This window comes from Notolepis coatsorum, assembly GCF_963971535.1.
Source record: "Notolepis coatsorum genome assembly, chromosome: 16".
NCBI classification, from domain to species: Eukaryota; Metazoa; Chordata; class Actinopteri; order Aulopiformes; family Paralepididae; genus Notolepis; species Notolepis coatsorum.
This window is the reverse complement of record NC_140180.1, coordinates 40,209,420-40,222,587: the sequence shown is the minus strand read 5'-3', so window position 1 is coordinate 40,222,587 and position 13,168 is coordinate 40,209,420. Positions and strand designations below refer to the sequence as shown.

Sequence of the window (13,168 nt, the reverse complement as noted above, 5' to 3'; positions counted from 1 at the left end):
TGATGACGATAAAGAAAATTACAGAAAAATGAGAAATGCATGGCAAAAAAAGCATTTATTGTCAGTATTTTAGAGACCCCCCAAAAATTCACAAATCATGTTTTCAGGGGGGCTGATGTCTCATATAGGGGAGCCATGGCTCCCCCAGCTCCCCCATGGTTCACACCCTGATTAGCGGCCGCAATCCATTCTTTGTGAATTCACCCCTTAACACATTAACTGCCATGCTTATATCCATCAATGTTTGATCACTGCCACCAGTCTAAGTCTATGGAGATGTTTACCTTCTTTGCAGGGCTATAACTTTTTAAATTGTATTGCTAAATTGACATTACTATGGCCCATTCAACATTGATTATCTATCGTTCAGGATGTAGGAACGTTTTACTTTTTCATTCACACATTCATACGAAAATACCGTCTAGAGTATAAATATGTTTTTATTGTTTTCTGCAGTAATTCCTAGAACTTGAGATATAGGCATAAATGCACATACTAGATTATCAAATGCCGTTTGATACCGATCCACGCTATATTAAAAATTTCAACTGTACATGGTCCTAAACGTTATGACTGATTATGCACGGGTGAACGGAGGGGGGGGGGGGGGGGGGGGGGGAGGGGGGTCGTTTATAATTCCGTGATTGTCGTTAAATGAATTATGTAGTATGGCTGATATATAGATCAGAGCAGTTTGCATTGATAATAATAAACAAAAACGATGAAAGTCACGGCAGCCTCCTCTTACCGTTGGGCGATGATACTGGAGCAAACAGATCCCAGTTATTTGATGGGGATCGAGGCGATCCATTTCCGGTTTGTATAATACTAATACACGCCCCAAATCATGTTGATTATTGAGTTATGGCAGCGATCCATATCCACAGTGTGTGGCTAGAGTCCTGGGATGATATGCGAGTGGCCGGACGGATTTAGGAGACGCACCGAAATCCAACAGGCATATCCGGGTTGGCAACTTGCCGATCATCCACCAGGTGGCAGTATTGAAGCGTTGCAGAGTTGTGCTGAGTCCCACAGCATCAGACAAGGCTCCGTGAGTGAAATATGAATACCATGGCAAAAATATGAAATATGATCAAAATAACGTCGTACGCCGTGATCTGGCAGAATTCGCATGAACTTGAAACCCGTTTTTGGCGCAGAAAGTGTTAAGGTTCCTAGAGTTTGCACTGAATTAGGAAAATCTGCTCTTAGCTTCTGTGCCCCAGAAACATGGATTGTTTTGCAATGCACTTTAAAACGCAATTCATTAGTATCTATTGGTCAGTATAAATCGATAATAGCAAACATTACATTACATTTAGTAATTTAGCTGACGCTTTCATCCAAAGTGACTTACAAGTTCTGTACGACAAGTCAACAGGAAGGGTACAACTCTTTCAGCTGAGTAACAATGTTCATCGCAAACCACTTCACCATAGTCTGCAGTTGTTTTTAATTATTTAAAATGTTTAATTGATTTACTTTCTGTTCCTATATTGTTTTCTTTTTTCGTATTTATTACGTTTTGTATTTCTCATTGTAAATGAGAGCTTGCTCTCAATGATCCTTCGAGATTAAATAAAAATGTACCAAGTGTCCTCATCCGTACAAAAGCTCACATGAGAGAGAGAGAGAGAGAGAGAGAAAAAAAAAAAAAGGTTTCCCAAAAGCAACAGGAAAACGGCTAGAATGTGCAATGTCCTGATCGGGTTCGAAGATATGGTACTGTAGAAACCCACATGCGCACTTCCTTTGCATCCGCTAGCCATAATTCTTTTCTGAGAGGTTCTCCTGTCTGTTGTTGGCAGTCCTCATGAACGAGCCCATTAGTACAATAACAAAATTGCAGTTCACTAAGTTATCACCATGTCGGATGGGGCGGTGGTTTTGCAGGAAGAGACTGAGGATGAGGACAAAACATTGTAGGCCGCCATCGTCTCGTCGTTGATCTCCTTTCAAGGCCATAGCCTGAGCATGTCAATATGTTTGCCTATGCCAAATGCAGACACTCAGCATTATTTGCTGTTCTATGTTTAGACGGCTTCTACTTGACAATATAAACATTCTAAATAGACCCAAGTTTACTTCATGTTGCAGTGATTGCTAATATCAATAACTGACAAGAAGTGAAACCGTCTATAGAATGCCTGTGTTTCTTTGTATGAGATGGAGGACATGGAATAGAGGAGCTGCTTTGTTTTAGAAACCACATTCTTTTCCTCGCAGGCAATTTCTGCTATGGGGTACAGGAAATGTGCTTATCTAGTGCCCTGGTATATGTGCTCTTGTGTGTAGGGGGTAGTCAGAGAGAGAGAGAGAGAGAGAGAGAGAGAGAGAGAGAGAGAGAGAGAGAGAGAGAGAGAGAGAGAGAGAGAGAGAGAGAGAGAGAGAGAGAGAGAGAGAGACACACACACACACAGACAGACAGACAGACAGACAGACAGACAGACAGACAGACAGACAGACAGACAACTTGTGAAAATGAAAAGAGTTAGATGACGGAATAGATAATACCAGAGAGATCGGGAACACTTATGAAGAGAGGTCACTCAGTGTATGAGTGGACACCCGTCCCAGGAAGAGGCAGGGCCATTATGCATGCTTTACCATGGCCCCCAGAGGTCATGCCTCATGGGCACGCATCCTGTTTCACAAAGTGTGGAAAAAATTAACACAAGATACTTTCGCCGTCCATATGAATCACGGTGTGGTAGGGACAATGTCACACACACACACACACACACACACATTCCATAAACCTCACAGCTGGACCCCATTAGCGGAGAGGAACACATGACCGAGCGCTGAGCACTGTCGGTGTGTCGAGGTGGAGATGCTGCTGAGTGCACCAAGAAGACTCAGCAGACGGACCTTCAGCAGCATCACTGAAGCCACTGCTCTACACTGCGTTATCATTCTGAGCTGACCTTCAGGAACAGACTCTCAAAACAAAAAGGTTGTCAACGGATGCGAATCCTCCTGTTGATTTGGTTCGTCTGGACACCCCCAGTCCCCTGAGAGAGAGAGAGAGAGAGAGAGAGAGAGAGAGAGAGAGAGAGAGAGAGAGAGAGAGAGAGAGAGAGAGAGAGAGAGAGAGAGAGAGAGAGCAGCACCCTCTTCTTGTGGGATGATTGCCCTTCAGCTGTAGTTTGCTGCTTTTACAGTGGGAAGAACATACAATGGGCCTCTCCAGGACTATGTTCGTCTCCCGTCCTGCCAGGAATCTGATTTTGCTGGTGTTTCTTTCCACGCTCTTCAGTGGATCTCCCGCCAAATGCGCCAATCCAGTGGAGGAATGCTCTGGGATGGCGACAAGTAAGTCCTCTCTTCTCTTCTTTTCATTACTTTTCAGTTTGTTGTTTCTACTCTGAGTCAGATCGTGTGTGTGTGTGTGTGTGTGCGTGCGTGCGTGCGTGCGTGCGTGCGCGCGCGCGTGTGTGTCTCTTTGTGTATCTCTGTATTATTGTTTGTTTGCGTGTGTGTATCTACTGTAAGTGTACCTCTATGTATGTGTGTGAGGGAAAAAACAGAAAGATGGTGAGAGAAGAAGAAAGAAGTGGGAGAGAGAGAGAGAAAGGGGTAGCTTATCATTTTTCAGTTTCCTGTCATTTTATGAACCGCCTTTATCTCTGATATGCAGTTCATTTTAGAGGAATGTGGTAGTTTCTTTTACGCAGCTGGCTGTTATGTTCAAGCTATTACCCATCAATCATGTCATTAGCAAGAATGATTGTTGAGCTCTGCATTTAGGGAGGTAAACAGTAAAAGATCACCAGGCTACGCTGGATGACATTCCATGTCAGACTGATTGAAGCTGTGCGTGCATGCACAGGCAAGGACCCTGAGCAACACAGGCACCAGAAGGAACTGAGAGTCTAAACTAGGTGCCCTAAAGCTTCCCACAGTCAATCATTATTTGTAGCAATATCATGGCACCACCAGAGAAATGAAACAAGCATAGGCCCATTGCATATACCGGTACTCGACTGTCACACTAGCTACAGTACAAGCAGTAGAAATGCCACATAACCAAACCCATGTGCCGTTATTGCAATTCCCTTCTTGTTTTGACACATTGGGTTATGCTAGAGCTGGACATACAAATTACACTCAATAAGAATGTTCATTCGGTGGTTGAGTCTACATGGTCCTCATTTTAAAAGCAGTCAGTGTAGCTTTAACACTTGGGTTCTAAAGGAATCCTCAGACTTCAGAATTAAGTTGTAAAGAGATTTCATCTGCAGTGGAAATGACCAATTAAAGGAGGAATACTGCATCCTGCGTGGTTTTGCAAGAAAGCAGGGCAGTGGTGATAGCAGAAGACGTTTTAGACTGGACACATACCACTTTAAAGGTAGAATATGTAATGTCGTGTTGGTATTGCGCTTTGTTTAAATGTTTTACTTTGGCCTCTCCCAATATAAAAAATGTATCTTTCTTATATGATTTCCCTTTTACTGAAATATTTGATATTTTTTGCTGCTTAACCACTCCCATACACTTCCTCTGTATCTGCAAAGGTACTGTATCTTTACACCACATAAATGATACCTCACACCTTATTTGGCTAAAATACCATGCTATCATTTGGGGTAAATGTTTGCACACAGTGTGTCTATAAAAAGGGGAGAAGAGTGTACATGGCATTACAGTCAAAGGTGGTGATTCTGGGTTTATATAATTTTTACAATGAAATATATCTTCAGATACATGGAAGCACTGTAGGTCAATTTATCACTATTGTACTTGGACTGAATAAAAACAGTAGAATGTTACATTGTTTGAAACATTTGTTGTGTTAGTGCATCAAGTTTAAGTCAAGCAATTACTTTAGCCAATGAAGTCGTCAGCACTTTTAATAGTCTGTAATACTTTTATAGGCTTTGTTAGGCTTTCCTCACCGCTACTAAGACATTTGTGGGTGTGACCCATATTAAGCCAGGAACTTGTCTGTGATTAACAATCGGCTGATACAAATCATCCAAACTAAATCCTCACAGACCCATTATTAGTAAGAAGAAAATAGTCACACATGCATGCATGCTCTCATGCACACCTACATATATCTGAGACGCATTCTCTCACATGCAATATGGAGAAGGATGGCATCCCGATAGAAGATGCAGCACATACCTGCTCGCAGGTAGATCGGTCTACATGTAAAGTATGTGCATCAGGGATATATATGCACAATGTATAGTATTTTTTTTCGTAAGTCTTTTTTTAATTTCCATGTCAGTTTTTAATGTATTTGTATGAGTCTTTTACATGTTTTGTATGTTCTTACAAAAAAAGAAAAAGGCAAATCTTGGACGTTGCATATTGTGATGTGGAAAGATATGTGTTGAATATTGGAGAGATTTGTGCAAAAAATATCAAAAAAAAAAAGAAAAAAAAGTAAGAAGAAAATAGTAATAGTAAGAAAATGTAAGTAATCACATTCTGTTATTGCAGTAACTAGTTAAGTAATCGATTGATTTACATACTAACAATTGGAATTGCATGTATGCACATAATATGGACACTCATCATATGCAGAACCTCCATAGAAAATACAAATACATATACGTCAAAACCACATCATCAAAAGATAAATACTGGTAAGAAAATAGTAGTTAAAAAATATATTACATTCTGTTATTGCATCAACCAGACAATTGATCTACACACTAACAATGAGCAAATGCATGTACTGTACATACATATGTAGACTCATCATGTGCATAACCTTCATGGAAAATACAAATACATATACTACCCTGTATTCATAAAAAACAGTATTTCCTCATCTAAGCCCCCAGTTTCTTCTCCTTATCTCCACCCATTAACAGTGGTCTAACAGCTTCACCCATGAACTGTAGGCTCCAAACTCAGGAGACCTCTCATCTTTATTCCTAATGTTCCTCTTATGCTGGGAATTCTCAATTCCCTTCTTGTTTTGCCCATATAACAGAACCCATAAGGACCCTTCAATATGTACAATATGTGTGGTCCTACATGTAAGCAATGATTTTCCAACACTGGCCGCCATTGAGCATTTGTGCTATTGTGAAAGGTTACGTTTGATCCATTTTTAGCCAAGCCCCTTCAATCTTCCCTATATATTTATTAATATTAAATATAATATAATAGTATTTCCTTATTTAGCTGCAGGAGATTTCCCCATTTCCATATTAGGCCGTAAGGTGAAGGCTGTATCGTTTCATCCCGTTCCCACCTCGGCGGACCATGCAATTTTTACTCTGGGTGAAAGATATATTGGTGTAGATTTAGGAATAAAAAGTTCTCCATTTACAATCCTGCCCATTTTGCGCAATCATAATTTTAAAGTCAGGACTAGATCTTTCTTTGCTAACGGATACTTGGTCACGTAGTCACGTAGCATAGTTTTATTTGACGTAATTGGTGCGAGTTCGGTCACATATCTTGCGCTCGACCAATAGCAGCTCTCTTTGTTGCGAGGATACGGCCATCGGGCGACAATATATTACATCCACAGAGTAACGTTATATCAGAAGAGGACGACAATGGACAAAAAACACCTTCTAAAGTTCGCAAAAAAATTTCTAAACAATGTAATATGCATCTCACGTCCGTTCAGAAAGAACGTGTACAAGATTTTACACAGACACGGTGGGATAGATATAGAAACTGTGTCGAACGGTGGCTTAACCTACCAGGCCAGAATCATACCATTGCGGAGACATACAAACATTGTTTAGAAGTCGATTTGTGTCATAAATGTCATTATATCTGTATATCTGTATATCTGTATGTCGTGTATGTCATAAATGTCATGATGAATTGAAAATGGGGGACCCTGATGCAAACAAGACGAAAGTCTTTCTCTGGTCTGCATCCCCTTAACAATTGTGTGTATTGAGCCGTACTGTATTGTACCCATTCTGCAATCTGTTAACTCTTTCAGTGCCACGCCTGGTTTTCCATTTTACCGCTTGAATGCCACCATCCGCGCCAATGTTAACGTTAATATCGCCTAATCTATGTTTTAAATTATGGCTATGTGTCTAATCTGCCCATCGCATTATCAAAGACTATTTTCCAGACAGTGCTGTGAAGGCAGATTGTTTTTTTATCGCGTCGTTGCCGTTTCAGAGCAGTTAGAAAAGCCCCCGTTTTGATATAAAAAACAGCTCATTCTGGAGCATTCTATGAAAATCGTCTTTTAGTGGAATATTCCACAACGTTGATATTCGTCGGCCTTTTTATGAATCGTTTTCAAATAAACGCTAGATGATCAATATTATACGTGCACGCACGCACATTACGGCCGCGCGCGGATAATCGCCTCGTTGATTTCCTCTCGGAGTTTTACATTGAAACCGAAAGAAGACATTTCACAAAACAGCTTATAACTTCATCAAACTTACTCTGATTATCCTACCACTGATAACATAGAGTCCTTACCTGACATCAGATGGTATCCAACTGGTATATTCCAATTCCTGATCACCATTCGAAAAAATCGATACGTGTATGGATCCAACGCGACACAGTGGATCTCCATGATCCGCGGGGATCTGAGGCTCCAGAATGAACTCTAGTAACCCCGGCTGGATCAGTGAACTGGAAAATGTGGAGTACCGGATTTTTTTCCCCATTCATTTTCATTGAGTCCATTCCAAAATCACTTATGTCATCTGGGAGACGACAGGGGGCGCTTTTTTCCACAGTGATCACCGGCGCAGCTCGGCAATACTCGGGTAGGCTCGGGTGATGCAATAATTTTTCAGATCGCAAAAAAAAAAAAATAATCTGAGAAATCTCGTGAGTGGCTAGCAACCACCTATAAAAAAACACGAGAAATCTCGTGAGTGGCACTGAAAGAGTTAATACAGTTTTCAATCAATCAATCAAGATGTGGATACACTATTTGATGCTGTGCTTGTGTTTCCCTCAATGCTTGTGTTACCCTCACCTCTTCCTCCCCCCACACACACTAGGTCCTAGATGGCATACAGTATCTGAAGAAAACTAGAATTAGTTATGTAAACAAAAACTAAACTGTCTCTCAGCACAGCATCAAATAGTCTATTTGTCATATTAGTGTAGCTAGGCTTAGGTGTCATCAGCCCTTGGCACCAATGTGTGTTCAGCACTTATTGGGATCTATTGGGGTTGTGACTCTACTTTCATGCACTGTAAACTCTAATAAGTTTGCCATCTAGGACCTAGTGTGTGTGGGGGGAGGAAGAGGGGAGGGTAACACAAGCATTGGTTCTGAAAGCTAACAGGGGAGAACAGGGATGGTTGTCACACTTTTTACTCTAGTGTGAATTGCTCATCATCAAAACATCTTTCAATGGTCATTCCTACATTAAACTGAAGCTTAAGATGTTGGCTTGAAATGTGTATCCCTCTAATTTTCTAACATATTGTAACAAAGAGGAAATTACCTATCAAAGACACTCTGACACATTGTGACAACCAACCCCATCATCAGGTTGTCACACACTATGGGGTTGGATGTCACTATGTGTTTTAATGGGAAACATCTTAAAAAGAAGGCAAGAAGGAAGAACTAAATTTGAAAGTTGAATTGCATTGACAAGTTGACAAATACATAACTCAATGCATCTTAACATGAACATAAACAGGAAAGACATCTTTAGGCCATCCTATAACAAAATAAGAACAAACTAAATAGGCCTAACAATAATAGCCAACACAACTAGGCTACACTCATTCACTATCTGAGTTACAGTGATGGAAAAAGTAGGGTCTGGGGCGGGCACTCCAACTAAGCAGAGCTTGTGTGCCAACTGGTTGCACATCCAACACTTCTCCCATACCTCCCCTAAATGGCTGTTGGAGAACGTTTCCATACAAACCAAACAAAAACAATCATCTTCATCTGATGAAGACTCCTCCTGGCTCTTTCTTTTCTGTTTCTTCTTCTTGCTGGCTGCCATTTCCAGCTTGGTGGAGTACACTGGGATGTACTAGGCTTGGCAGGTGGTCTATGCTGGGATGTACTAGGCTTGGCAGATGGTCTAGGCTGGGATGTACTAGGCTTGGTAGGTAGTCTAGGCTGGGATGTACTAGGCTTGGTAGGTGGGCTGGGGTGCATTGGGCTCTGCTCGGTCTGTCCTCAGCTCATCCATCACTTCCAAGTTGGGCTCATTAAAGCACTGTCATGTGCTTGTCACATGTGACAACCAACCCCAAAGAAAATGTGACGACCAACCCCAACTGGAATGTCTTGCTAGTATCAAGGCTAACAACCATCAAAAAATGTGTTAGTTAGCCAACAACAATCTAAACTATAGCTTTCCCTTCACACCTTTTAAGGGTAACAATTGTTTCATTATAAACCAATTGTGTAAAAGCCTAGAAGAAAAATACAGAGGAGCTGAATATTTACAATTCCACATAAAAAACACAAAAAGTCCTCTCACCTAAAGTTCAGCTGTCTTACTCCAAAGAAGACTATGTAGGTGAGCTCTGATCTCAATTCTGGACATTTCCATACCAAAATATGGGAGAAAGCGCCTTTTGGTAGCGAAATATAATGAATGTGACAACCTACCCGTGTGACAACCATCCCCGTTCTCCCCTACTTTAAACATCACTATGAACTAGCAGAGCTACGTAAACATCACTGTAAACAATAAAACTAGATGACATACAGTATCTGAAGAAAACTAGAATGCTAGTTATGTAAACAAAAACACAGTTAAACTGTCTCTCAGCACAGCATCAAATAGTGTATCCACATCTTGATTGATTGAAAACTTTATTAACAGATTGCAGAATGGGTACAATACAGTATGGCTCAATACACACAATTGGGGGATGCAGACCAGAGAAAGACGTTCGTCTTGTTTACATCAGGGTCCCCCATTTTCAATTCATCATGACATTTATGACATACACGACATACTGATATACAGATATATATCATGACATTTATGACACAAATCGATCTCTAATCGATATCTATCCCACCGTGTCTGTGTAAAATCTTGTACACGGACGTGAGATGCATATAACATTGTTTAGAAACCTTTTTGCGAACTTTAGAAGGTCTCCTAAATCTACACCAATAGATCTTTAGCCCAGAGGGAAAATTGTGTAGTCCACCGAGGTGGGAACGAGAATCGTTTTCTAGCCACTTCTCAGCCTTCACCGTACGGCCTATACCTGATCATGTAATATTACACTTGTGAATGGGTGACCTAAAACGAAGAGACTATTTATGGGACGTGATAGTCTCCAGCATGATTTATATTGTTTGTTTTGTCCTGAAGTTGTAGTTTGTGAGCAAATCGCCACCTAACCCCTCTTTACTCTTTTAAGTTGTTTTCCCCCAAAAAAGAGGCGTGGCGATCACAAATGAGGGCGGATGACGAATTGGCATTTTTTTTTAATAATTGTTTCAGTAATGGCAAAATACTATTTTGTATCAATGCAAGAGGGACAGACATGTCAAAAACACTGGTATTGTCCTTATTACTGATGAAGTTCTAATAGTTTTAAAAGTAGATGTTTAAAAAACTAAAATTAAGTTGAAAGTTAAACATAATTTTTTTTTAACCATGGTTAAAATGTAAGCTGACTAAATTGTAAATCGTAAAAGCTTACATTTGAACCATGGTTCAACTTTAAAACTAAAACTTCATAAACTCAGTCAGTAATAAGGACAATTATTTTCTGACATGTCTGTCCCTCTTGCATCGATACAAAATAGTAATTTGCCATTACTGAAATAATCATGAATAATGTAATTGTTACAGCCTTAATTGTCTGGTATCTACTCTCTTTACAGGGCTACGGGCGTTCAAGCTGATACAGACGCCTTGTAACTTCACTACATTAAAAGACACGCAGCTTCAAAAGATCCAGGCGCCTTCTACCATTATTTACATCCCCATCCTTTACCTGATAACCTTCACCATTGGGCTGCCTGCTAACCTGCTAGCACTGTGGGTCCTCGTGTTCCGAACCAAGAAACTGCCCTCCACGATCCTGCTCATCAACTTGACCACCACTGACTTAATGCTCATGCTGGTACTGCCCTTCCGGATTGTGTACCACTTCAGGGGAAATGACTGGGTCTTTGGCGAGCCTTTTTGTCGCGTTGTCATGGCGATGTTTTATGGGAACATGTATGGCTCCGTGCTGTGTCTTGCGTTCATAGCTCTGGACCGCTATATAGCGCTGGTGCACCCTTTTGGCGCAAAAACATTACGCAGCAAACAAACATCCCTCTGCATGAGCTTCGCGGTGTGGGCGGCGGTGATAGCAGCCATGATACCACTGCTAGTTTCTGAGCAGTCATATAAGGTGGACACGCTGCAGATAACCACCTGTCATGATGCGCTCCCAGAAAAGGTGCAGGATAACTACTTCCTACCCTACTTTGCTACCATGTTCACCATTTGCTTCCTGCTCCCCTTCCTTGTCATCTTGTTTTGTTACGGGGCCATATTGCGGACCCTGGTGGCCGGGGGAAAGCGATACAGCCATGCTGTGAGAGTCACAGTGTTGGTCATGGTGGTGTTTGTAGTGTGTTTACTCCCGAGCAACATCCTCCTCATACTGACCTACTCTGACACATCCATAGACGATGACGATGACCTCTACCTTCCCTACATGGTTAGCCTAGCGGTTAGCACTTTCAACAGCTGCATCGACCCCTTCATCTTCTACTACGTGTCAGAAGAATTCAGGGAAAAGGCCAGGAACACCCTGTGTTGTCGAGGTGCCTCGAACACAACCTCTTCCTCAGGGAACCAGGTGTCGTATTCTTCTTCTTCAGAAACAAAGTCAAAGGTCACCTTGCTGTCAAACTCCAGTCGACAAGGGACATTTGATGAGAATGCCGCGTGAAGCTATTTCAATGTGACGTAGCAGGACCGATGTAGGTATTTTGTTGAGTCGCTGCAGTGCTTCAGGGTCAGCTTGGTGGGTTTGACAGGTCGTACATAGGATATAAAGCCTACTGTTAGGTTTGGTATGTTATGGAATGGGAATCCTGCATCTAAAGTTTGTACAAACAGACCATACACAGACATTTTTGGTCCAGCAAATAAGAGACTTTCTCACACTTTAGAGCACCACATACATGCAACAGTCCATGCCCATGGATGCAAGTAGGAAATGCAGTTGCCATGTTTGACATCCCTCAGTAACTAGTACACAATCAGACAGAGGCTACTATAGCCTACTGTTCAGTAGGTTCATCCAGTAGGTCAAACAATGTGCTCCTACTGTGCAGTAGAGAAGGATCATTCCAGTGACCTGCTTATGGGATTGGTTTCTCTAAACACCAGCCAAACACCTGTCAATAAAAAATCTTTACACAAAAGTGAGCCAATGAACACATTCTAGGGAAGACATTGGACCTTGTGGTATGTGTCGTGTCTTCTCTATTTCCTATGCTGGTTTACATTATTTGTGAACATCAAAATGATTCTGTATATAAACAAGACTAAGTGAAAATAATCGTGTGTCAGACGTGACATGAATGATCAGTGTTACCGTTGCTGTTTCCATGAGAGAGAGAGAGAGAGAGAGAGGTGAGAGAGAGAGAGAGAGAGAGAGAGAGGGGGGAGGCTAGAATGTGTGTAGTGAATCTTTACCAAAGATGAAGTAACATTACAGTATTACTATTTGTATTTCTATATCTAGGAAAGATGTTATGTCAAATGAAGTAAAATTGGAAGTCTGTACTCACAAGGATATTATGTCCATTTCCTTATAAATCCAACCCACTGTGTATACTGGATTTGATCACAATGGAGATTTATAGTAGTTAGTAATAAACTATACTGACTTATGGATTGGATGCTTTTGTATTTCTTTCTTCCAATATGCCTGCCTGTAACCACTGGTAACCACTTTTGAAGGAAAATGCCTAGTTTCTGTGCAGTGGTAGAGAAAATCTACTTGTAAAATAGTGGCAGTGAACTATAAACAGGTTGTTACTCAAAGGCCAAAACCAAAACACTCCTTTGCATTGTATACAACATTTATATTTAACATTTCCACACGTTTGCCTTATATAGGCATGTTTTTGGTGGAGAACCAGAACCACATTCAGGTCAATACAAACAACTCAAATTAACCTCTATACTTGATACATGATGCCGAAGGTTATCCTATAACCCTAGTTATATGAATTATGGCGAGCGCTCTGCTC

The 13,168-nt window shown here is 41.1% G+C and overlaps 1 protein-coding gene across 1 annotated transcript; it reads left to right on the top strand.

The window, feature by feature from the left end:
• Positions 1-2,791: 2,791 nt before the first annotated feature.
• Positions 2,792-12,814, top strand: LOC311242668 (proteinase-activated receptor 4-like). The gene is made up of 2 exons (XM_084331667.1): positions 2,792-3,318; positions 10,793-12,814. The coding sequence occupies exons 1-2, from the start codon at positions 3,183-3,185 to the stop codon at positions 11,854-11,856; spliced, it is 1,200 nt and encodes a 399-aa protein (XP_084187793.1). The 5' UTR covers positions 2,792-3,182; the 3' UTR covers positions 11,857-12,814.
• Positions 12,815-13,168: the final 354 nt, after the last annotated feature.

Excerpts from the sequence above, each read along its gene's own strand:
- LOC311242668 (XM_084331667.1), top strand. The coding sequence starts at position 3,183 with ATGGGCCTCTCCAGGACTATGTTCGTCTCCCGTCCTGCCAGGAATCTG. Across the intron at positions 3,319-10,792 it reads ATGCTCTGGGATGGCGACAA|GGCTACGGGCGTTCAAGCTG; the intron begins GTAAGTCCTCTC and ends CTCTCTTTACAG.